Source organism: Siphateles boraxobius, unplaced genomic scaffold (assembly GCF_051911475.1).
Source record: "Siphateles boraxobius isolate OS27281-9 unplaced genomic scaffold, OSU_SipBor_1 7, whole genome shotgun sequence".
In the NCBI taxonomy this organism is placed as follows: Eukaryota; Metazoa; Chordata; class Actinopteri; order Cypriniformes; family Leuciscidae; genus Siphateles; species Siphateles boraxobius.
This window is the reverse complement of record NW_027509197.1, coordinates 34,591,267-34,618,925: the sequence shown is the minus strand read 5'-3', so window position 1 is coordinate 34,618,925 and position 27,659 is coordinate 34,591,267. Positions and strand designations below refer to the sequence as shown.

General features: G+C 36.8%; 1 protein-coding gene across 1 annotated transcript; it reads right to left on the bottom strand.

Annotated features, from left to right (window-relative positions):
* traf3ip1 (TNF receptor-associated factor 3 interacting protein 1) lies at positions 1 to 26,653 on the bottom strand. Its single transcript, XM_077217086.1, has 15 exons — positions 26,386 to 26,653; positions 23,157 to 23,225; positions 20,050 to 20,211; positions 18,433 to 18,561; positions 17,737 to 18,138; positions 17,322 to 17,399; positions 14,730 to 14,805; positions 14,427 to 14,447; positions 13,229 to 13,313; positions 12,685 to 12,771; positions 11,070 to 11,202; positions 10,941 to 10,977; positions 10,731 to 10,804; positions 2,059 to 2,282; positions 1 to 1,442 (listed from the first exon to the last, which is right to left on the bottom strand). The coding sequence occupies exons 1-15, from the start codon at positions 26,506 to 26,508 to the stop codon at positions 1,277 to 1,279; spliced, it is 1,866 nt and encodes a 621-aa protein (XP_077073201.1). The 5' UTR covers positions 26,509 to 26,653; the 3' UTR covers positions 1 to 1,276.
* Between the last annotated feature and the right edge of the window lie 1,006 nt (positions 26,654 to 27,659).

The following is a 27,659-nucleotide window of genomic DNA, read 5'->3' as shown; positions in this document are numbered from 1 at the left end:
TTAACAGAAATGTAACTGTTTATTAGACTTCACTACAAAATTAATATTCATTTGTGAACTATGATACAAACAACATATACACAAAATGTACAGCAAAAAGTATGGATGTGGTAAAAATCGTTTACAGTGTATATGGTCGGCTCTTTTACAAAGTAAATGATAATTTATTGACGTTTAAGTTGATTTTAATAAATAGCAAACAGTTTTTTGTGACATAGTGTTCAGCTGATAATACTGACGTAGTGTTTGCCGTTGTATGGTCACCACAGTATCCATAAAGTGTGACATGTTGTGCTTGACCAGCTGATCAACTTTGACAGATCGGACCTGTTATTGCTTCATCTAACACAGTTTTGCAAACATTTCAACCTTATCAAAATAGAAATTTTCAATGTAATAATTGCTTCATGGATCTCAGATTGCAGTAGAAAACTCTCAACAGCCCTCTAAAAAGTGTTTCAGCAAGTTTTTAAGTTGTTGTTGGTTTTTTAAATGAAATATCAGTTGAATATTTTCCATTATTTATATGAATTTGAAACATACACAAGTACATTTGATAAGGGTACATTTCTTGACTTACACGATGAATTGACTTAAAACACATTCATGCCATCTCATCTCATTTCTTAGAACTTACATTAAGCTAGAGGTTTTTAATGTGTCCAGGTAAATGATGTGCTGTATGACGGTATCATTGGTCAAAGTGCAGAGGTGCGTGTGTAGTGTCTCCAATTTTTGGCAATTCTAAAAGGTCCTCTTTATTGCTTACTAAATTATATATATATGTGTGTGTGTGTGTGTGTGTGTGAACTGTCTATGCACACATACGGTATACATACAAATATATAATCATATATCATTGCCAATCATATATTATCATTGCCAAGGTTCTCTTGTGAGACAAAAGCCTGTCAGTCTGAATGGAAAAACAAAATAAAAATAAAATAATCCAGTCAGTCTGTTTTCCCAAGAGAATATGGAGATCATTTAAAAAAAAAAAAAAAATACAGGACACATCAATATGGTGACCACACATTTATCTCTCAAGTAAGTGACAAGTGCAAATCTACTGCAGACGTGTGAGTGTGGACCACCGCGAACAGATCCTGGGTCTTACAGAAGGCACCTTACTTGAAGAGGGTTTGAGGAGGGTGATTCCTGACCATACCTGCACCTTCTGAAGTCTCTCCAGTGCCGGCTTAAAGACATCAGGTCTATTAACAGGAGCTCTCCCCACTGCTCAGTGCTTCAGCTATCATTTGGGATTTGTTGATATTCATGTTTGTGAGGAGAAGCTGATGCTGGATACCATCTTCTGGATCTTCTCCTCGTTCTTCAGGATGTTGGACTTGACTGCGCAGATCTTGTCCTGCTGGTCTTTGATTAACTGCTCCAGTTCAGCGAGCTCGGACTTCAGAGGTTCCACAACGGTGTCTGTGATTCTGAGACATAGACAGAGAAACGGTTTAACACAGAAGAACGAGACTATCAAAGCTTTTGGCTATCTCAATCATGATAAAGACTGAGATGCATTGATTGAGAGTTATTATAGCTGATCCTGACGATAATTATTTTTACATAATGGCCGGTAACCAATAGGGTGGCCAATTTTGCAACAAACAAAAAAAAAATAATAATGTAATTGTTAACATTTATTTAAAAAAAAACAAAGAATAAAATAATAAGAAAAAAGTAAAAAATAAATAAATACAAATGATAATATAAAACAAAAATATGCTGAAATTGGCCTCATCCAACCAAGTAAAAAACAAAACATTTATTGAACAAAATTGTTTAATAAATATATAATCAAAGTCTAAATGGACTACTTAATTTTTGAAAGCGATGTATTTTTATGATTATTAGAACACTGGCTTTTAGCTCAACTTGAAATCAATTTTAAGTCAACTCCTGTGCAATTGCACGAGGAGCATTTATTTGAATGACAACTGAGATTCTGCTTATGCAGAGCGTTCCAAATCAATCAGTTTAGTTAAGATGCTGCTTACGTAGGCAGTAGACAACAAGGCAGTTCACTGAGCTAATATGAATGTGCACCTTTGTTCCTGTAACAGAGCCTGTGCGTTCTCCTTGTTCTCTTTGCGCCAAGTCTGCAATTCATTCTGCATGGAGTCCATATCCTCCTGAATGTAGTCCATGATTTTGCCCAGGGGCAGAGCGCTACGACACACAGTCTGTATGGACGAACGTAAGCGCTCAATCTCCTTCGCCACCAGTTCTCGTTCTTTCTTACGAGACACCTCCGACACCAGCGTCCGATCCTGCAGAGAGAGATAGACGGAACCACAGGAAACAGATCAACAATAGCCGTCTAAAAACAATGTCACACCTCCTGACTTTTTACTGAAATTTCGATGACATGCATTTCACTTTTATCCGTTGTCAACATGCTGTGATTGTGTATTTGTAGGATAACACAAGACGACAATTGACTTTAGTATAAATGGCTTTGCATTTGGATGAGCATCATATACTTGCCCTTATGTCATTCCAAACCTGTATGACCTTTTTTCTTCTATAGAACACAAAAGAAGATATTTTTAAAAATGTCTCTGGTCATACAATGAAAGTCACTAGGTTCCAATGTTTTGGACCCCATTGACCTTCTTTGTATGGACATAAAAAGTCAAAATGTTCTTCACAAAATGTTTTGATGCTCCACAAATAAAATACAGGTTTGGAATGACATGAGGGTGAATAAATGAAGACGAAATGTTCATTTGTGGGTGAACTATCCCTTTAAGAGTTGAGTCGTCTGGACTGTTAATGGCCACCCGCTTCCTCCGATTCTCAAGCGACTGTAAGTTAAGCTTACAACTGAAAAATGACTAGTGGGAAGTCACCCCCATGAGGGAGCACTCAGATGTATGCTATAGATGAATGAGGTTAGAGGAAATCTATACCTACCAACAATATACTTTTAGGGGAAAAAAGCACCAAGGAGAAGTCTGCATTTAGTGGGTTTTCAATGTCAAGGCTACAAATGTTTAGAATTTCAAGGCAGGAATTATACAAACCTTGCAATGTATATAAAGATCAAAACGAAAGAGACATGGGATCCATAATGTGAGTGAGTGGTTACTGAAGGCCTCCTCTGTATGCGGTGTGGTTGGGGGGTCCTGGTGTGCCCCAGTCACCCTTCAGCCAAGCACAAGAAGGCCCCCCTGGCACACGGGGCCCGTGTCTATTTACTCAGCTGGGGCCACAGGCTGTGTGTGGCACTAGGCCAAACAGGCTGTACTCTTACTGCCTTCGTCCCACTCAGACACACACACCCTCATGCAAGACATGACTTTGTTTATTTTAGTAACAGGCAATGGCAGCGAAGTTATTTTACAACAGTATTTGGTAACAACTACTTCACATTTACCTTGTTTCCAGCTGAACTGCTCAAGCAATTCATGTCATTATGGCCACAAACACTAACATCTTCCTTTCTAAGGCAGAACATGTCAAACCTGAGCTACATGACAATAAAATTACCAGAAACTTCCTTATGAAAATAGACAAGAGCATTACATGAACTCTTCAAAAGGTGAGATAGATATAATGGACATATTTACAATACATTTGCAATGATTTTTCTGGCAATATACTACAACCAAGCAATATTGTAAATATCTTGCTGATTTTAAATAGCTTTTTATCTGGCAATTAAGCGTCAGTACACCAGTTTCACAATCCCTCTCTCTCTCAATTTGTGAGTTTGAGAGTGTTAAGACAGGTGGATTAATAACATCTGTGACTTAAACTTCAGAACCCAAAATGGTGTTAGTGTTGGTAAGTTTTATGCAATTCAATGGATCAATTCATAACCCTATAATCAATATATAAAATCTATGTTTTTCACACACGCACGCACAATTTGGTTTAAAAGTATTCATATTATTGTATACATTTCAAATAATTAATATAGACCAATGTAATATAAATAAAATGATCACATAGTACTAGATAGATATACAGTGGGTCAAATGCTATTATGATTTGAAATCTGAAAATATTTTCAAAAAGAGCCGGTCTCTAATCATCCATGTTTTGAAACGGAAAGTTTATTGTTAAAACTTTACAGAGTCCGGTAACTATATTGCAAACACTTCAAAGGTTAACTATGTTGCTTTTCTCTAGGACTCGTAACAAACGTCTGAGACTAAATTCACCCCCCCTCCCCCCTCCCCCCTCCCCCCCTCTCTGTGGTTTACAAGTGCGTTCAGATTGAAATGTCTAATAGTTGTCTGCAATGTGGGTGGTTTCTCTGGCCCTTAAACACCCCCTCTACACAAACACCGGCGAGCACATTCGGCTCACTGTTCGTGGAGCGCGAAGGCCAGGCTAGATTCGCTCTGTTTGCCGTCCTCCTGCACCTCACCCCTCAGTCGAAAAGAAAAGAAAAACTCAGGCTTTCTGTCTCGGAGGACATAAATCAATCGTTTATAGGGGCTTTCAGTTTCCCCTCTCTTCAGTCGGACCCAGGAAAAATATTTGTTTTGCGCGAGGCAGCTGAGGACAGGTTTTCCCATTATCTCGAACAGTGACACAAGCGGGATGTGGAGTCGGTGTGCCTGGGGCAGGTGGCTTCCAGAGACGCTGATGCATTGGGCCGAAGCCTCTTGCATCGGGATGCCTCATTACCCCGTTATGTGGATCTAAGCCTTCAGCTGCAAGCCCAATTTGCTTAATGAAGCAATGCATGCAAAATGCATGATTAATAGAGTGCTAATGAAAAACTACAAAATGAAGCAGAGCAGCACTCTTCAAATGAGAGCTCTGGCAAAGAAAATCACAGAATTGCAATCCTCCTGAGAATGATAAACTTGAGAAGCATTCACTTTGCTGCGTCACGGTTCTGTGGATCTGAAACTTTGAGTTCAAACGCGATTCATTAGATAAACTGGGCTCGCAAATGAGAACAGTCTTTTTCTGTTAGGAAAGTATGACAAAGTTTAAATATAAAGCAAATAATTTATTCGCCACTAGCAGCATCAAACAGAAATGGGGAAAAATGGCAAACACTCAGTCGATGGCAGACATGCAGTTCCGTCCCTAAAACTGCAGTTTAGTTAGCTACTTCTTGTATCAAAAACTTTATCTTCAAGATGTGAACATTTGCATTGGGGTGGGCGATATTTATAATTAGAACATTTTTCTTCCAGATAAATTTGAAACCTTTCAAAAAATTATAGATTTTTTTTTTTTATATAGTCATGAAGTATAGTGTGAGGAGCATTTTCTTTAGTTAAAGTACTTAAAGACAGTACAGGCACAGACAGCTAGGCTACATGTAAACATGACAGGCAAACTTATTGGAGAATCAGTTCCACACAACCAGTCACAAATTAAGTAAATTTTCACAAGTACACAAAAATTGCTTCATTTTGAAACGGACATCAGTGAAAGTAAGGATAACTAACAGTTCGGTGAGAGTCAGATGTTTGCTGAGTTATTCGTCGGACTGATTCAAAACAGTAACTTGAGTGAAAATAATCATGAAAAAAAGTAATTTGTCTGTGAACAAATTTTGTTTGTTTTTGTGTGCAGCTTGTGAGGACAGACAGCTTAATAGAAGGATGTGCACAGTCTTTATCACTACATATTCAGACTCCAAAATTACATTCACTAATCTGGTAGACGTGATTTTTTTTATACTGGTGCCGAGTCATCATTGCAGCAAACACTGACATAACTGCAATAGAAACGATACACAAAATATGTATACCGGTTAACATATTTCTACTAGTTTCTCGTTTTACCCTGTATAACGCTCACCCCTAGTTTGCATTGAGAAAGTTTTCAGATTAGTTTTCAGGAGGGGAGGTATGATCATCAGGTATGAATGATCAAAATAATTTGCTACTTATTGATTGGTTACAATAGCATTTTGGGTTGTACTTTGCATTCTGATTGGCTACAGTCAATGTATTGGCCGTACACTTCAACATATTTCACTTATAGATCAGAGCTTTCTAAAAAAACATTGTCTTGGGATGCTAGAAAAACAGTGAGATGCTGTTGCATTTCTTTTGAGTATGCATAAGCAGTTAAAATGACCAAAATGCATTATTCTTTACAGAGGATTTTATTTAAACTACATGGTGAAAGACTTTAACATGGACAGTGGCTTCAATGGCAAAGTCCTTTTCAGACAGCTTGCTACTGGTATATTGCTCCATGGTGGGTCCAACAAGGACTCAAAGGGGAAAGATTAATTGTTTAGCAATGTTTAGGGGTTTCCTCCTTGGGGAAAACATGGGCCCCGTCCAGCAACATCATAAAAATAGCTGGGATGAAGTGAAGTGCAGAGAGGCGGAGTGGTATACACAGGATGGAAGGGTCAGTTCGGCCCCGTGGGGGTCGCTGCTGAGATCACCATCCTGCACTTGCGTGCTAAGGAGATCACCACAGAACCACAGTGTATGACAGTTCGACTTATGAGAACCAGAGAGTGGTAGGACTGAAATGATAGGTTAAAATGCCGCCAATTATGCTATTAGACGTCAGAGACTTGGATCGTGGTATTTCAACGTAACCTTTGGATCATTCCACAGGGATGTCAATCGTCTGTCGATGAGGGCAAAACGTTGAGGAATGTCACAAGAGTCATTTCCTTTACATATCCAACAAAAAAGGTAGATGTTTACAAAGACACAGGCCTGAAGGGACGACTATTTATTTTCTTGCCCGTTCGGCAGAGCACAAGCTGGTGTGGTGTTCACTCAACAGCCATCCATTTGTGTGCCATGGGGTTTATTTATACATTGCAAACCTTCATCAGGCTAATTTGATTGCGCAAAAGAGGGGAAAAAGGGAAGAGGGAAAAAATGCTTATGAAAACGCAGCTGCTGTCAGGGGCCAATACTCTCAAAACAAAAAAGACGCCCTACAAGAAGAATCTTACAATAATATACACGTGATCTGGAAGGTCACAACAGAGGTCAGCTGCAAAATGTACTGCAAATTCTTCTGCAAAACGCACCGTGATAGGAAACGGCCCATCATAATATTGCATCCGGCCTGTTGTTTCTGTCAAATGAAAAGAAATAACGTCTAGCAGATCTTGATAAATGAAGTTCTGTCGACCCTGGCGAGGTAAATCCTCACTTACGAAGCGGAAAGGAAAGCTCAAGCTAATAAAGCCACAGAATGAGTCACTGGCTCTGTTTCACCTTCGGAATTACTAATAGTCAAAACTCTAAATTCTGTGGTCATTCCGAAGAGATTAAGTCATCCGTACTTCATGTGGAGATCACCCTAAATTCAAAATCCTGGAGAGATCTGAGAGCGAAAGCTCATATTTGTGAAGTGATTTATGAGCGCTGTAACTTCAAACCTGTTGAGGAGGATAAGGGAAGCTCAATATTTACATTTTTAACCCTGGATGCTACACCGTGATTACAGGAGAGCAGCCCCTTTATTGCGTTGACCTTCACCCCCCTTTCAAGTCAGGAAGGAAGTCATTACAGGTTTCATTTTCATTCAGCTGACCTAGACAGGAGAGGTGCGGAGTGCACTACCTCAAAAACGCACGCCCATTTCATGCCCCGCAATTAAGACAGAATTTAGAGAGCTGATGAGGCTAAATTAAGTCAATTAGGGGAGCGCGCCATGCAGCGCTCAGGTTCCAGCCCGGAGTTGGCCTGCGTCTAATGGGGGGGGGTCTAATTTGATTATTTGGGATTGAAAGGAAATCCAGTCTGATTGTTTTGAAATCAAGAACACAGAAGGGAGAAGCGCTCGCTGTAAGGGCCAGCTGGGAGCAGCTTACTGTGTGCGGTTGAGTTTGAACACCAAACAAGATCTCGCCGGCGGCAGAGCACACAGAGCTCACGTCTGTTCATTGAGGACTGTAACCAAGTGAATTAAATTAAACTTTTGTGATAATTTACTTACCCTCATGTCTTTCCAAATCTGTAAAAGTTGAAGAATGTATTGACCACTCTTTCTCATGCAAGGAAAGGTAATGGGAACTCCAGTTCAGGTTCGACATCAAAGTCTTAATTTACTTTCATTACATGGAGAAGAAATAACAAAAACATTTTTAACTATATGAATTTCAATGTAGCTTTTGAATTAATACAAGGTTATAAAAACAGCATATACACTACTGTTCAAAAGTTTGGGGTCAGTAAGAATTTATAATGTTTCTGAAAGGAACATCTTATGCTCATCAAAGCTGCATTTATTTGATAAAAAAAATACAGTTAAAACAGTAATATTGTGAAATATTATTACAATTTAAAACAATTTATATTAAAAAAATGATATATATATATATATAAATAATGTTATATGTTCCATTGATGGCTGAGCTGAATTTTTCAAAATCATTAGTTTCACATGATCCTTTCTGTGATCCGTCATTCTGACGTGCAATTTTGCTGCTCAAGAAACATATTATCAATGTTGAAAACAGTTGTGCTGCTTAATATTTTTGTGTAAACAAAACTTTTGAATTTAAAGTGAATAGAAAGTTCAAAAGTTCAGCGTTCATTTGAAGTAGAAATCTTTTGTAACATTATAAGTATCTTTACTGTCCCTTTTAATCGATTTTATGCACCATTGCTGAATAGAAGTATTCATTTCTTTTAGAGAAAAAAATAACTGTAGGCAAACTTTTGAATAACAATGAATGTAAGCTGAAAAATTAAAAAAAAAAAAAGGTTTTATTATAGCTATTTAGGTTCTAGCTGAGAAAAGTATGAAATAAAGTTTATTTTCTTTCGTCCTCTAAAAGAATCATTCAATTAAAGAATTATTAAAGGACCAGAACTATTGCATGAAATCTGCAACAGAGCCAAAATTCCTCACAATTCCCAACATCTCTATTTGTCCCTACTGCCAACTCACATGTGACTAAGGTGGGAAGTCAGGGTGAAGGGGTGAGGGTTCTGCATGAGGGCCATCACCAAACGTTGCATCCATCAGGCCTACAGCCAGTGACGGACAGATAGACTGGAGCGTACATTCCGGCAAGTGTGGACCACCCAGGACAGACCACCCTTTCACCAGGGCACGGACAGGATGACTTCAACACTCAATTCACATTGTTCCCATCTTCCCTGGCTCACAAACCAACCAAAGAAGGGGTGTGCGATATCACGATTTCAGATTGTGAACGATTAATGTCTCCACGATCTGCCATTGAAGAGAGATCACATCAAATAGTGACGTTTTCTTCCGCATCTTATTTCGCTTAAAGTCCCGCTGTATTCAATCATTTTATCCCTTAAAACTCATCTTTGATCACCAAAATGACACATCTAAAGACTAAATGCTTTTTTTTCCCTGAAAAAAAATGTCTTCATGCCTTAAAATTGCTTAAATGTAACTACACCCTTGCCTCATTTAGTATCCGCGATTCTATGACTATGCAAATTAGCCCCGCCTCCACTCACACTAGCTCAGAGGATCACACATTGACGTGATTGGTTACAAGGTAGTTTGTGACGTCAGAAACACCAGCGATTTCAAACTGCATTTTTGAGCCTGTCTTGGGTTCACTGCAGTTTTAAGGAGAAAATACTCAGCAATGGTGTTGACTTGTGAATTTGCACAAGGCTTGTCTTAAAGCATATTAAAAACCCCACATAGATATGAACAACATTACAAATTTGATTTTCACCACAGGGTGAATTTAAACTCAAATTCACAAAAGGTTACATAAACACAGTCATTTATAAGTAAATGTAAACAGTTTGGATGTGTGTCAGTAGTTTATTAGATCCGTGCATTAGGTTTTAAAGTGGTCTTATAGTAGCCTAATAAGCAATCTTATATTGTATTTGTCCTATTTGTAATTTGCACTTTTGTTCTTATTTTTAATAACAAAGATAAAATAATTATAAGATGTCGATCGTATTGCCCACCCCTATTTTGGCCTGTGGTGGTCTGTCATTATTTTTTTATTTGTATAAGACAAAACATTTTTGGTGCACTGCTCAGTGACTTACAAATAGTCTTAAAATACAACATGAAAAAGAATCATGGTATGCTATTTTTGCAATATCGACCACCCCTAAGCTAGCCCAAAGCAAGCTAAACATTTGGAAAGACATTGAGGAAGACACACTTTAGATAGACAATAGTTTTCTAGTTGTCCTGAAAAACCTTTCCACAAATTTGATGGCTAGAACAGAAAACTACATAGCCTGAACCACACTGAAACTTCGGATAAAATCCCCCCAAAAGTTTTAACCTGTAAACAAATCACAAGCAACCTTACAAAAAGTCACCAGCACAGCCTGGTATTCAATTTGTAATGCAGTAATCAAACCAAACAAAATTCACAAACAAACAGGCCACAATTGTTAACAATGTTACCCACAAAAATATCTAAACAGCATGTACGGAGCCATCATGCTTATTTTACCCTAATTATTTAAGCTCAGTGGAACAGAATAACACTTCAATGCCTCTGAGGGACTGCAATTACATTTCTCCACTCCATTTGCAAAGTTGCTTTCTTTAGTAAACTGACAGTGCACTGGGTCAGGCTTTGGAAACAAAAAGAGAGACAGACACATCCCTGAAGTATTGTTTAGAGCACAAAAAATGCTTATTCCCTTAATGAAGAGATTTTGAAATGCATTTACTCATGTTACTGGAATTTTGTTGTAAAAAACAAAAACAAATCATGGACAGCGTTAGATGGAATAGCACCGCCACCTAGTGGTATTAACGGGAACAACCAGGATCTTAAATCAATGTCATACCTGTTCTTTTGACTTTGTGGATGGAGATGATTCATAGTCTTTTTTTGTCTCCAGGATCTTTTTCACAAGCCCACCTATGAACAAATGAAAAACATTCTATCTTTTATGATTTTCGCATACATATTTTTTTTCTCATGTGTGCCTTTAAAGGGTTAGTTCACAACAATCATCATTTTTGAATTTTTATTTGTATTATTGGACATGGCTTACCATGTTTGTCATCCCCTTGCAGTTCAAGAGAATTATGCTGTAGTAAAAAAAATAAAAAAGTAAATTGAGTCTGAATCATGCTGATTTTTTACTGAAATACTACATGGATATAGAGCCTGCCTTCACTACCTCCATTTCCGGTATGTCAGGGAGGGTCGGAACTGCCTCCTCCACTACAAAATGCCCATCTTCATCATCCTCATCTTCAGAGAGCTTCTTGTCATCCAAAATGACCGTTGCGGGGGTCTTGCCACTGCCCTGCCTGAGAAAACCCAGTCATGCTTAAATTCAACTTCTTTTTTTAAATAAGCAACTGATGTCTTTATTATGTCCTTATAATACAGTACTGTTCAAAAGTTTGGGATCAGTGTTTTGTTTTTTTTAAAAAGAAATTAATAATTTTATTTTGCATGGATGCAGCAAAGTGAACTTAAACAAATTTACACTGTAACAAAATATGTTTTCTATTTCTATTTCAAACAAATGCTGTTCTTTGAAACTTCGTTCATCAAATAATCCTTGACATTTTTAACAGTTTCAGTGAAAACATTAAACAACACAAATGTTTTTAACCTTGATAGTAAAAAGAGATGTTTCTTGAGCACCAGATCAGCATATTAGAATGACTTCTGAAGGACCATGTGACACTGAAGACTGGAAGATTATTTTCTCCTCACAACTCAGAATTTCTTACATATATCTCATAACTTAAAATAAAACTGCACATTGTCATATCTGTACGTTAAGTCTATTATTAAAGAATTTGTCAGTATAACAGTTATTTTGGGGGAAATTTGAATAATTGCATTGCAAGCTGATTTAAGGTGTGCCCCTAAATTTTCTGCTTGCGCTCCTAAAAATTTCAGTCAGGGGCTACAGCGCTCCTAGTAAAAAAAGTTAGTCCGGAGCCCTGATATATCTCATAATTCAGATTTATAACTCAAAATTGTGAGTTTATACCTAAAAAAAGTGAGACAAACTCGGAATTGCGAGAAAACAAGTCACAATTGTGAGATATACACTTGCAAAAAAACATCTTGCGTCTGGGTCTCAGGTTCTTCATGCTCGGTTCTGCCGTACATGGCTGATGCCATTTCTGGAAGTCTGTTTCTTTTTTTATCGCCTCAAATCTTTTAAAAGGTAGCATATATCCCCATCACAAAATATTAAGAGGATATTTCAGGCAAGAACCCCCTACCGGTGGTAATATCATTGTATGTATCAGTGCATCACCACTTGTGGCTTACTTCTTTAAAGGGGTAGTTCACCCAAAAATGAAAATTCTGTCAGTATTTACTCACACTCATGTTGTTCCAACCCCGTAAGACTTTTGTTCATCTTCGGAACACAAATTAGGTTCTCGTGAACTCACTCAGAGGCCCACACGGAAGAAAATTAATAGTTGAATAAAGTCATTATTTTTGTTTGTTTTTTCGCACAAAAAGTATTCTCGTCGCTTGATAAGCTTAAGGTTGAGCCACTGTAGTCACTTGGACTATTTTAAACATTGTCTTTACTAAATTTCTGGGCCGGCAGATGCAATTACCTAGCAGCCTATGAAGGAGTGAGACAGCTCTCAGATTTAATCAAAAATATCTTAATTCGTGTTCCGAAGATGAACGAAAGTCTTACGGGGTTGGAACAACATGAGGGTGAGTTATAACTGACACAATTTTCATTTTGGATGAACTAACGCTTTAATATGAAGTGTGAGACTGAGAGCCTGATGAGCGAGATCTCTCACCTCTCTGCTGGGGTCACGTCAGCGTAGCTCTCCTGTCGCTTGACGCGGGGGGCTGCCGGTCGAGCGCTGCTGGGCCGTGGTAATCTTCTACTCACATAAACATTGCAAACAAAAGAAGAAAGAATATTTTCACATTAAATACATAAGCACTCTTTGTAAGGTACACATTTGACTTTATGCATGGGGAGTTGAAGTAAACGGCAAGTTCCTATATGGCTAAATGCTTACAGATATGGTTCTGAGAACAAGAGTAATGATCTGGATGAGAGTGATGCCTATCTTGTGGTTTGATCTTGCGGTACAGTGCAGTGAAAGTAGGGGATTTGCATCAGTGACTTTCACTGCCAGACAATCTCTCACGGGAACATACATGATACACTCCATTCACCCAAAATCCCCTCGGCACATTATCACACTGGGTTACTTTGTTATCACTGGATGGAAATTTAGCCTTTTTTTATTTTTAAATCAATACACTTATGTGATCATTAGCACTTATTAATAAATAAATAGAGAAAGAAAGAAAGAAAGAAAGAAAACAAACCTGTGTGTTGTCTGAGGTGGCACCGAATCCGTTGCTTCTCCATTCTCAATGGGGACTGGTTTCTCTGATGAAGTAATGTCTGCTTCTGGAAGAATTTTTTTTGTGGAAATTTATAGAAAGGGTCAAAACGATTCATTGAGATTAATCGCATCTAACATAAAAGTTTGTGTTTATATGTGTAAACACACACACACACACACACACACACACACACACACACACACACACACACACACACACACACACACACACACACACACACACACACACACACACACACACACACACACACACACACACACACACACACACACACACACACACACACACACACACACACACACACACGAGATTAATTGATTTGACAGCACTAGTCAAAATTAATTTATTAAGTCTAAATTCTGAATTTGAATTAACAATGAGTATTTAGCTGTTTTATTTCCTTTCTATGACTATATAAATATATTTGACATGAGCAGTTCATGATCTGGTGTTTTCTATGATTCGGAGCAGCTCGGTTTGCCGTATTGTAATGTAATGTGTAAATGTAATTACGTTTTGAAAAACGTAATGTGTTTTTCAAAACGCAACATGCAGCAACCATCTTCTCAAATTTGTATGTAAGTTGTATAATAATATTAACAACAATAATGACAATAATTTGCTGACCAGTACTTTTCTGAAGTCATCGGCCATTGGCAGGTAGTATAGTTTTTTATTTTTTAGACTTACAGTGTGAGTATGCTGTACGAGTTTGGCTGCATGTTTGTTTTAGTTTTGTCTCGTTTAAAAAGTATGTTTCTCAATGTTTCAAACACTCATAAAATGGACTTCAACCTAACAACCTCTTGTGATTGGTTTTTGTGATTGTGGTGTACATCGAGTGTTCCCATTTGCACTCGTTCGGGCTCTGTTGCATTCGAGATGCAGTTGGACGTGAGTTGCTTGGTGTACTCACTCCATGAGGGACTAATATGGTTACTTCATTTTTACTCATACAAATATTCGAATGAGCAGTACTGTATAGTTTCTTGTATTTGGCCTTGTTTATGATGTATTTTTGTCTTTGATTGTAAAGCTCTTTGAGCTTGGGAAAAGTGCTATATAAATTAAACTTATTATTTGTATTATTGGGTGTGGCAAAAAGTTAGTTTTGAACCTTGGAAAACAGGTATTCACAAAATTAAAAAACACTCACCTCCTTCGCTGTCAACCTCATCTGTAACAGAGATACACAATTTATGTTATAACTTAAGACGAATCACATAAAACAACATCTGATGTGCTGTTGTGATTTTCATAATGGTGTTAAAAATTCTAAAGCTGTGACAGTTTTAATAATCCTACATTAATCAGTTTGTTCAGGCTGGGTTTGTAAAAATTTGATCTCATGCGTTCAGACTCGAAACAACTAAACAGATCAAGTTGGATATGCATCAAAACGTCAATGCACTGCACATCAATAATTAATAGGGTCTGTTAAGGAAGATATGTTTAGTACCTTGACCTCTTGTTTTGGGCCACCGCCTCTGTCCTTTAGCCGATGAGGGCCTTGGCAACCGGGAAGGACTCTCCGCCTGAAAGGAATGAGGAAAGACATTAATTTTCATGTATTATCACTAGGAGTTCTGATATCACTCAAGATCACCTGAGCCTTCTTTCTTGACAAACCCTCTAAGACAAAAATCTTAGGGCTAAAATTCTGGGCTGTTGTTGCAGACATGAAACATTATCATAAGCAGAAACAGATTCACTTGGGACAAAGATAAATTACCTGGATTTCAGGGAAATCTGTAGGCTGAATAAAGACAAAACGCAACAGAGATATCCTTAAGACTTTAACATTTACATTTGTAGTACACTTGCTTTAAACAGCTGCACCACTAGCCAAAACCAAAAAAGCTCACTACTCCAAATGAGAAGCTACAGAAGCTGCAAAGACACATACACGTGGAACAACATGGTGGAAAATTTGAGGTTAATTTACTCATCCCTTAGGCCATTTTGGATTTTTAGTTGCAACCGTGGTCCTTGGTAATGCAAGCTCGAGCTTCCTGTCGCATAATGACGTATGCGCGTGAGCTCAAATGTTGGGTATCTGTGAAAAGTAATTTTTCCCAAACGCGATTGCGCGAGCAAACGTAATCTTAATTTTATAAAAAACTTTTATAGAGGTTTCAGCACCCAGGATAGGCACATGTGTCCTCCCTCTCTGTTGTATACAAACAGTGTCAGTGCTCTACGTCATAATGCGAGAGGAAGCTTGTGCTCCAGACTTCCATGAACGCGCTCAGGACCGTTTAACAAGGCTGTTGATTGCAGGTAATAATGTTGTAAATAATGTTCCATTTCTTGCACAAACTGATCGTTTCACTTCAAGACCTCAATGTATCACCAGGAGCCACAGGTATTCATTTTGTTTTGCCTGTAATATGTTTGTTTTAATTTACTCAAAGTGACAGCAGCCATTGACTTGCATTGTATGAATCAACAAGGACAACGGGTTCAGCTAAAAATCTTCTTTACTTTTCTACTGAAGAAAAATAAAATCTTGGATGGCCTGAGGGGGGAGTAAAATAACAGCAAATTGTCCTTTTTAGGTGATCTATCCATTTAAAAACAAACTTAAAAGCATGTGATGCATTGTTTATTTTTGGTTATTTCCAGCAATTTATGAGTACATACAAACGTACTTGTATTTATTTTGCAATTTGCCACAAAAAAAAAAAAAAAAATCAGTTCAAACACTTCTTTTCTATTGAATTCTTGATAACACTTTAGTTTAGGGTCCAATCCTCACTATGAACTTGTTGCTTTTTATCTTGCGTATTACTAGGATATTGGCTGTTTATTATACTTATAAAGCACATAGTAATGCCTTATTCTGCATGACCATATTCTACATCTCTTAATCCTATCCATTACCTGAACTTAACAACTACCTTACTAACTATGAATAAGCAGTAATTAGGAGTTTATTGAGTCAAAAGTCAGAGTTAATAGTTAGTGAGAATTTGGACGCTAAACTAAAGTGTGATCGAATTGTTTGTTGATTTAATTAATTACTATTTGACTTTGGTCCATTATACATGTTAAATGCGGCTTCTGTGTATAAAAGGCAGGAGTGAATTTATGGCTGATAATGGTCCTGTGAATGGTTCTATTAAAATATAAACTATTATTGAACTTATAATAAAAAAATCTTCAAAAGAAATGTTAATGTTATATATATATATATATATATATATATATATATATATATATATATATATATATATATATATATATATATATATACATTTATATATATACATACACTTGCTTCTCATATACACTACCATTTAAAAGTCTGGGATCAGTAAGATTTTTTTTTAACAAAAACAATACTTTTATTCAACAAGAATGCATTACATTGATCAAAAGTGACTTGTGACTGTTAAAATAAAATGTATTACACAAAAATATTAAGCAAGAAATGTTTGTTGAGCACCAAATGAGAATGATTTCTAAAGGATCATGTGACACTGAAGACTGGAGTAATGATGCTGAAAATTCAGCTTTGATCAAAGGAATAAATTAGGTTAAAAAAAAAAAGTAAAATAGAACAGTTTTAAATTGTAATGCTATTTCACAATATTACTGTTCGTACTGTATTTTTGATCAAATGAATGCAGCCTTGGTGAGTATGAGAGACTTCTTTCAAAAACATTTAAAAAATCTTACCAACCTCAAACTTTTGCCTCAGGACCAAAGAAAATTCTTAACTAATGGCTCAACCTGGGCAGCAGAAAAAATTCTAATTGTTGAGGCCTGATAAGACAATCCTTGCACCACCAATACTGTCATTGTGCAATTCCAACTAGGCAAAACACCTATTATTCCGCAAGCGAAGCAAAGCAGGCACTGAAATCACAACAGACTCGTACCTCCAGTTCACCGCCCTCGGCCTCCAATTCAGAGAAACAAAGAAAAGAATAAAGAACTATGAGGAACATTACGTCAACAAGCCTCATTGACGACCATTCCTACAGAACAAACGTAAAGGGCGTAAGCAGAGTAAAGCACAGGATTGTGAGCCAGTGATCAATCTTACCTCTTCTGCTTCAGCTTCATGTGTTTTACTTGCGATCTCTGGGTTAGGCTTTGACTTGCTGATCTCTGCTGCCTTGATCTATGGAAAAAGTCAAATTGTTATAGTGTATTAAAAGCAGAGAAAGATTTTTTTAGAAAGATATTTAAATCATACTATATATATATATATATATATATATATATATATATATATATATATATATATATATATATAATAAAAAATATATAATATATATTTAAATATTTAGTCACTTTTCTTTGTTAAAATTTCCACAATCCTAAAACTATTTCTAGGTTAAAATGGGATTTTAAGAGCAAGAGTTACTTAATATATCTGAATTAGACAACAAAAGGCTGGTCAATTTGGTAATTCTTCTGCCACTGTGCCTGGTGGTCATAAAATCTTATGAGCAAACCTTTCTATCACCACTGTCCTTCAGCTTCTCCTCTTTCTCTTTTTCTCTCTCCCTTCGTTTCTCACGCTCGCGATCTCTCTCCTTGTCTCGTTCTCTATCTCTGTCTTTGTGAGATTCCCGTTCTCTTTTCTTATCCCTTTCTTTATCTCGCTCCTTCTCCTTGTCCTTGCTGCGGTCCTTCTCCTTCTCTCGCTCACGTTCCTTCTCTCTGGTCTTGTCTTTCTCCCGATCCCGGCTCTTGTCCTTGTCTCTGTCTTTTGTCCGGTCTCTTTCGCGCCCCTTGTCAGACCTCTCTGCATCTTGTCGGCGGTCCTTGTCGTCCCTCTTACTCTCGGGATCTTTCGGTTGATCTGGATCTTTCTGCTCTCTGCTTCTGCTGCTCTCCTTAATGCCATTCCTCTCCTGAACAACAACCAGAGACAACATCAGATTTAAACTTTCATAGCAATAAACAAAACAAGTAAGGGATAATGTATAGTAAACTGGTCATTACTGCTTAAAATAACCCTTATAGCTTCATCAGGACCCAAATGCAAAGTGTTAATATAATTCCAGAATTAACGAGTGAAAGAAAAAGACATAACAGAAACGCCCAAGAGGGATAAGTTGAGGAATGAATTTTGATTTAAGACAACAGAAAATTCTGGTTTGGCAGAAAATGTCACTGGGTCAAAGGAAGCGTCAAGCGGGTCTCACCTCTCGGTCTCGGTGGCGCTCCCTGCCCTCTCTGTTCTCCTTGTCCTGGGATCTGGAGGTGCTGGGCTTTCCCTTCTGATCCAGCTTGTCTCCTGCTAACACACGCTTAACAGCCTCGTCACTGGAGAGCTAGAACAAGGACAAGAACAAATACGCTGTTTAACAACAACTTAACAAAATGAACACAAGTCCCAAGCAACACTCTGCATGCTCTAAGACCAATTTCAGGTGACGGTAGCCATTGACTTCCATGGTATTTTTTCCTACTATGGAAGTCAATGGCTACCGTCAACTGTTTGATTACCAACATTCTTTAAAATAACTTCTTTTGAGTTTTCTTTTGTGCTTTTGTGCATGGTGCTTAATACAAAATTATTGTGGGAGATCAAAGTGTTGTACAGTATTATTTACTCATTGTGTTATATTAATATATGCATTCATATTTTTATATTTTCACCTTTAATTTTGTTTTAGTTTAAGTTTTAATAATTTTGTTACGTGCTTTTGGCTTTTTTATTCATTTTTTAAATATTTCTATGTAGATTTTATTTATTTTCATTTTTATTTCAATTAAACAATATAAATATACTGATGTTGCTCTGTGTTGATTTACAGTTGTTTAGGTGTTTGGGGTAGTTGCAATGTGGTTACTACTAGTGTATTCTGGGTGGTGAATAGTGAAAAGTTAAAAAAACCCTCAGGTTGCTTCTTCAACATCGCTTGTCTATATAATATGGGATTATGTTTTTCGCACAATTTATTTAATTTTATTATCCACCTGCTGGAAAACAGTGTAATTGAAAATGAACAGCAGATCTTTTCAACAAACCGCACAGTTTGGGTATCATTTATGTCCATACATTGCACAGTGAAGTTTGATACCTATATTTAAGGGTAGCCTAAATAAAAAAATGTGTTGACATTCAAAAAAAGTTTAATGTACAGAAACTTGACAGAAGGAAAGAAAAGGAAAGGAAAGATAAGGATTGTTTCTCACAGAAAGCTATAATAAATATCATAGGCCTGGAATATAGCGCACAGTTACACATATGGACTACTATTTGATCATTTTATGGGGGGGGTTCCCCTCTTGGAGCTTGTCAGCCCCTTGTCATTACATAGAATAACTGCAGCAAAAACATTTTTACCCAAAGAACATCCTTTGGGGTTCCACAGAAAAAATAAATTAGTAAACAATGACACAATTTTCATTTTGGGGTTAACTATCCCCTTAACAGAATCACCTATTTCACCTTAAGTTTCCATTCAAAGTTACCTACAATCATCCTGGAGCAACATGTGGTCAAATGATTAGCTCAAAGACATGTATAAAATATGCCAGTGTGCTGTAGAGCAGAAGAACTGTCATTTAGCCCATTGTTCACACCTGCTCTTCGCCCTGCAGGCATCAGTGGGTTCCCCTGATAACGCTGATGGCAATGTTCCATCGCTCCTTAACCTTCAGAAAAGCTCAAGGGTGCAATTAAATGAATACATGTATAAATTACCCCCTGCTTGGACATATTAGTCTTGAGTCATTCACTAGTTAAATGGCTTTGAGTGAATCCTGCAGGACAGAAGTACAGTAGCTGAGTGGTCTTTAATCGCAGTACTGACCTTGTTGAGACAGCATTTAGCAATGACCTGCAGCAGCTCGTTGGTTTTCTCTGGTTCGTGTCCGGCTACGATCCGAGCAGGTTTGGCAGCTAAGGGCTCTCCACTGACTAGCATCACCACATCGATGGCCTTCTGGAGGAACGCAATTTTCGAGTCTTTGTCCTGCAGGGTACATGAAGAGAACTGAGATGGTGAAACAGAACTGCAAGCATAATGTTTGTCTGTTTTTAAACACAGCCCCAGTCTTCTATTGTTCAAACATATAGTCCCAAAACACACACTCCACTGGATAAGCCAAGGTTGATTGCAAGCACAGTTGGGGCAATTCAACAAACAGATTGCAATTTGTCTGGGGCAACCAATGGTGCAGAAAATACACATTGGACAGATCTTTAAGGCTTGGGGCATCAGCCTTTACAGACCCAGGGTCACCTATCTAGAAACTAGATAGCCTAGCCAAATAACTAGCCAATCCAGGGACACTCAATATAATTTACTTTCATTAATAGCATTAATAAACATTATAATGCTGATCATAATTGGACCATATAAACTTATTCAAATAAATTTAAATAATCTTATAAATTTAGAAGTCTATACATTTTGAAAGATTTGAGATTGAAAATCAAAAATTGATCTGTAACTTTATCTTACCATGTGAATCATTTCTGGTGTCAGTCTCATTCTGTGAACACTTCATAAAACATGCGTGCCACACTCGCTGACAGAATATTGGTATAGGATCCCTGATTAAATGTTGCATAAATATGTCAAGAAAATAACTTTCTTTTTTCTAATTCAATGAAATGAAAATTTTAGCTTAGTTACTTTAGGCTTAGACTTAATTGGATTGTACACAAAGAACCTAAAGTTATCCTGATGCTTTAAACAAAAGTTACATACATCATCACCGACAGCTTGATAATGCGTCCGTCCACTCCATTAAACCCTCTTTTTCTGTATTTCTGCTTTGCTGGTTATGATGAAGTGCAACTGTCCGTATTGCCATTTAATTATTTCATACTTCATGAAGTTCCTAATGAGGCACCAGCGGCAGAACAACCTGTATGCTGATGTAATCTGTTATGATTTTACACATTCAGAAGCATTTAATATCCAACTACTGGCTACACAATATCCATGCGATCAAAATGTTTCACAAGGCTAATCAGTGAACAAGGCGAATTTCATGAAAACATGGTTATACGATACATATTTCAAGAAAAAATTAAGAAATGTATATTGCATAAAACAAAGCCCGTTTAAGGACCATTAAGATTTTGTGCATTATGACATTATTTGGTTCAGATTCTGAATATTTTGAGAATTCCCATTATTCTCAATGAGACTTATTTGCTTCTCATCAACATTATACAATGATTTTTTATTTTTATTTAAATGAGCACAAATTAGTAAAAAAATCTATGTTGTCAGAAAGGCAATATAAAAGTGCAAAAATTATACATTTCAATTTATGTATATTTATATATATATATATATTCACAAATTGTCATGAAAATATCGCAATGCGAAGCAAAAAAATTCGAAATAGTTTTATTTTTTTCCATGTTAAAATATTTTCTTCTATCCCAGTTAATAGACAGCTAGAAGTTGCTATCTGTCAGTAGATTCCCCTGAAAAGTGTTAAAACTGTGGCGCTATCAAAACATTATAATGTCATGGTATACCGTAGGGCTGGGCTGCTTCACACAGGTGTGGGGAGATCATTTATTATGCATGCTGGGACATCAAAGGCCACAGCTCTTTTAGACTGACCGGCATTTGGAGAAGGATCAGACGTGTACTCCTCACTTTGCACACAGAGTGATGTTGCAAGCTAGTCTCCTGCCTTTCTAACTGGGTCACAGTGATACTGATCCAAGTAAACCTAGTTAAAGGCACCAAGCTTTTAACAGGTAGATTTATCACACCTCATGGATCACCCCGACGTGCAACTTTGGCACGCCAATTAAATGGAGAGTCTTGAGTTACACTCAGTTATCTGATCAATGTCAACACCTGAACACTGAACAGCAAAAAAAGCACAGTCTGAGATACTGCGGCTATAGAATCCAAGAACACTTAATGAGGCAGGAGATCAGACAGATAGAGATAGACAAGTCAGTTGTAAAACTGCTGCGTAGGTGGATTAATTGGCGACTGTGAGGAACATATAACCGTCATATGATTTAAAGTAGTACTGGAATGAGCAAGAATAAGTGTCTGGTTCGCACATATATACATTCGCACACATATAAAGCCTAAAATTCCTCTTCAGGCCAGTTCACACCGCACCGACAGACAGCAATGGACACTCTCTGGTTTTGTCAGATCAGTGTGTCGACATCTGTTGAAGTTTTTTTGTCACGCTCGTTTTCGCTGAATGAACATGTTCAATCGCTGTTTGTCGGGTCATGGAATGTCTGAGAAGTGACGTACATCTGTCGCCGTCTGTTCATGCGGTGTGAATTGGCTTTTAAAGGTGCTGGATTTAACATTAGGATTTGACAAATATTTTACTGTTTATTTTACAAATATTTAATACTTAAAGTTACTGTTAAAATCTTGGGAGTTGGAGTCTTTTATGCTCACCAAAGGCTGCATTTATTTGATCAAAAATACAGAAGCAATATTGTAAAATATTATTACAATTTAACATATATTTTAATATATTATAAAATGTAATTTAATCCTGTGATGACAAAACAGAATTTTAAACAGCCATTACTCCAGTCTTCAGTGTCACCTTTAGAAATCATTATAATATATGCCTATATTGTTTTTATAGTTTATGGCTATATGATGCGAAAGAAAAAAATCTTATTATTATCAATATTTAAAACAGTTGTGCACCTTAATATTTTTGTGGAAACTGTGACACTGTGTCTTCTGTAACATTATGTCTTGTATAACCAGTAACTTTTGATCAATGTAATGCATCCTTGCTGAATGCAATTTAATTTCCTTCAAAAAACAAAATCACCCCAAACTTTTGAAAGGTAGTATGTCCAAAACAACACTGGTACAAAGACGATCCAACCAAATATAACTTATGAAAACTGTGCACCATTCCTTTAAAAGTGGACACATTCTTATTGGCGTTTTACCTTCACATTGTCTGACTTCATCTCTGCTTCTCCATAAAGTCCTTTCATAAAGCCTGTGGTACGTATTACCTAAAAAAAATGGGTAAACAAAAGATTAAATCCAGGTTTGTAATTCAAAAATCTAAAGACATACACTCGGTTTCAAAACCTAGTAAGCTGTTGTTATTGTCTACTGTCTGAAATAGAACCTCATAAGTCATTGATTTGGAACACTCTAAATAGACAGCAACTCAAAGCACTACACAGGCAGCTCACTAGGTTTTGGAGGAAAGTTTCATTACTTTTGTAAATTGTTCACATTAATGAAAACATATAATGACGGAGAAACCATTTACAAAATACAACACTACACTATACTATGACAACCAATGTCATGACTCGTATGAAGAGAGTATGCATACCAATTGGGCTACTTTTACACTGTTGCCACAGGTAGTTTTGTAGTTCGCAGGTTGAAGCGAAAACCACCACCACCCCCGGCCCTGGAGCTATTTTTGGCCGTGATTGGGCTAGATTTGATTAGCAATTGAGCGGGGGTTTTTTGTGCAGACCTGGCAACCCTAATGCATACAGTAGACAGACGGTGTGACCTTTAGGGTGATTCTATCTGTCTAGCTAATTTTAGCTGAGATTACAACCCACAGGCCTAGTTCTGGATGCAAATACACCCACTTCATTCATAACGGTCCTCTTCCTTTACCTAATACCGTCTAGATACAGGTTTACAATACATAGGGTCTAAAACGTTTTGAGGTTGTCCACTTCCAGAGGTAGTCGACCAAATTGCTTTAGTAGTGTAGACGCTGATGTGATCAAATGTGTTTGAACAGCCGCAAAACACTGCCTACCCGCCGCTTACTGACCTAATGCGTAAACATTATGGAAAACACAATAGCCAGACGGGATTTAAACTTCGTTGGCGGGAGACCCAATTTTAATGTGAAGACGTAAAACGTACCAAGCACAATGTTCTCACACCATTCCTGGTTTCTAACACTCACTCACCGTGTTTGGCGTGGTCTTGCGGCTGGAAGAGTAGAAACTAATGTTTTCTCTGGTCGTGTTCATATGTATACTGCGTGAGCTTATTTTGTCCATTAGATCGAAAGATCTGAAAAGCCCATACATAAACCCTCCCCTCGAAGAAATCAGGACAGAAGTGTTTGAAAGTGGACGAAAGAGACGTTTTAAAACACCAGGAGTAAACGGGTATGTGTGTCCCTCGTCTACTTGTGATCCGATCGACTAAAACGCATCTTAATACCATGTGAAAACAGGGCCCTAGAATGCAGCTCATGAGGTTACTGGATATAATTAACAGTGTGTAGAGCTGAAGATCAAATATAAGATAGATTGATTTGTTTACTATATTTTGGTAATAATGTAATATGTTATTTTATAGTTTGCAACTTTACTATCGTTCTAAAAATTGAATGGCAAAAGAGCTGCTGCTTGATTTAATTAAAAAACCTGCGAGTAAAACGAAAGATTATAAGTTTAAACTTTAAACTAAAGGTTGGACTTGATATAGCCTAGTGTTCCTTACAACTTGTATGGATATTGAGATCCAGCCAGGAATCGTGTTTCCTGACATTTATATATGTCTGATTTCGATGCCGGGGGAAAATACATAAAGCAAATTTTTGTTGTGAAAACTTTATAAATACAATAAAGGTAGGTCTTAATCCGAGTTTTCACTTATATCAATGGTATATACATATCGTCCAGCCATAAAACTTGTATAGCTTTTTTTTGTGATTATTTTAATTCCTTTCTGTAAAGCACTTTGAATTGCCATAGTGTATTAAATGTGCTATATAAATAAACTTGCCTTGCCTTGCCAGTGTTTATTTAAAAACACCCAATTATGCATAATATTCAATGGTAAATATTTAATAGATGAGCTGTCGATACAATAATACAATAGGGAATGTTTTTACCCAATTCAGCATATTGACAAAATGACAACTGCAAATCCACGTTTTGCTGCCTGTTGTCCAATTGTTTCTATGAATTGGAGTGATCCATTTGCTTCTCTGTTATGTAACTTTCGGCAAAGTGTTAAAATATACCTCCGATTTCTTGTGAAATCTATTTATCCAGTAAATCTCAAAGCTCTTTCCCGTTTTAGATGTGTTTTGTGTGCTTTACGCATCATTCACGCTGAAAACCAATGCTGCCGCTCAGTCTTTTTGCCACTCAGTGGGCGTAACCGCAGTCACTCTGGCCAACGGTGACGTCACACGCATACCCTCTATTACACCTCTGTCGATACATCAGGAAACAATTGTACTCACAGGTAAAGTAGGTTGCTTATATTTTCTGTATATAATTTGATAAACTACATGTGACATCTATATATTATAAATAGATATTAAAAAATATTAATTTAATAGTACATGTATTAAATAAAACAAAACAAGACAAAAAGAAATGACATGACAATTAAATAACTTCTAAATACAATTTCATTATTTTTAAAATACACATATTTCTGATTTGCTATTTTAATCCAGTAACAGGGCACTCTGACTCACTTCAAATGAACAACCGTTGGATGATGGTGTTTATTGGCAAATGCTGCCATTTATTGGGGGCATATCATTTCATTAACTAAATGTGGTATCTATATTATACTCCCAATTACAAAATCACCACCACAATTTGGTTCCAGATATTCTGCCATAGGATTCAGAAGTACATCTCTGTGTTATGATATCTCATGAATATGTCGAGATCATCTGCATTCATGATGTTGTGTGGACCCTTGAGTTTTGTTTGCATAACCATGTGGACAGAGCAATGCCTAGTAACAAGATAATCATCTCAACCAGAGCTGAGTATGTAATAACAGTAAACCAAAACTGATTTTAAAAGAAAGACGCTATTGCTGACATTGTTTTAAACAGTTAATGTTGTTAATAATCTATTAGCTTGCTCACCAACATCAAAACACAAACATAATCTTAACGCTGAGACTAATGCAAAGCTCTGGGCGTTCACATTTTAAAGCTAATATTAGATGTTTAACGTTACACCTTCAGACTGATCTAACGTTAACGTTACTATGATTTATCTGACATATTTTGAAGACTATAGTATGCGCAGGCTACAGTAGCAGGTTAGCACGTTGAGATCTATAAGCAGGATTTGAACCGTGTGAATGTGAATATAGTGAGGGAACTAAAATAGCACTTGTGTCATAATAATAATATTTTTAGCAACTCACCTCACTGAAGATATCGTGCAGGTATCGAAACGGCGGTTTGCTGAGCAGTTTTTCTGTCAGAGGAGGCTTTTTGATCACTTTTCCCAGAGCCTCCTGGGTCTTTTTGGCTACTGATTCGTTCATGGCAACAAACTATACCAGTATTTTTGTGGGAAAGATGTTTCTTAAGTAATTAATCGCCGTTAGTGTTCTGCTAGCAGCAGATTTCCGCTCGCTAAACTCTGCTGTTGCCGTGGCGATAGCTTTCTATCCCACAATCCTCCACTGTGCTGATTCTGCGCTTGCGCGGAACCTAGGCGTTCGTCAAAGGCTACAGGTGCCCATGACAACAACAAACAACAGTAGCTGTCTACTGTTGTAACTGTAACAAGTAACTGTAGATGTCCAAATGTATTGATATTATATTATATTATATTATATTATATTATATTATATTATATTATATTATATTATATTATATTATATTATATTATAGGCTATACTTTTTTGTCAGGTCTCTCTTCTTGCTCCAGACCAAAACTAAAACAAATATCAGTGTTAAGTGCATGGTTAAGTGTCACAAACAGACCAGGTGGAAAATAAATAAATACCAGATAATGAATTAAATTAACTAAATTAAAATAAATACAGATAGCAGAATACAGATTATGTAAGTTAATTTTAAATAATGTATTATTTATAAATACATTAGATAAAAAAATAAATTATAGCCTGTAAAAAGATTAATTAAATAGTAAATCTACTTAATGAAAATAAAAATAATACAATTAAATAAATTAAATAAATACAATTAAATTATTTATGAATAATAATGATAATAATTGTAAAACAAAAACATTAATTAAAAAAATAAACACTTTTCTGACTTGCTATTTTTAATTTGATCAGTGTGCTGGTATTTAACCCTTTCATGCATGAATTATGATAATAAACACAGTCAAGATTACCCATTGTTTTTCCCCTCCAAATATTAAATCAATACGGAACATTTAACAATGACTCCTTAGTTGTTACTTGATGCTACAACATGTATTAATTTTTTTATTTTTACCTGCAAGAGTCTCCTGGGATAGAAGGAATGGATTGATATTCCGGAGCAACTTGGCATTTCTAATTGGCCTTGGTTTTGAGAAAGTAAACAAAATCCCACATATAACGACTTGCCACTTGGTGGCAATGTATAGGACGATGTACCGGAGTCCACTGTAGAGACTTATGTGCAATGCCATCAAAACCCATGCATTTGCAAGAAAATGCTTTTTGAATAACTGTCC

Coding starts and splice junctions, on each gene's coding strand:
- traf3ip1 (XM_077217086.1), bottom strand. CDS start 26,508: ATGAACGAATCAGTAGCCAAAAAGACCCAGGAGGCTCTGGGAAAAGTG. Junction 23,226..26,385: donor TGCACGATATCTTCAGTGAG/GTGAGTTGCTAA, acceptor CATTTTTTTTAG/GTAATACGTACCACAGGCTT. Junction 14,806..17,321: donor ATGAAGCTGAAGCAGAAGAG/GTAAGATTGATC, acceptor CATTCCTTTCAG/GCGGAGAGTCCTTCCCGGTT.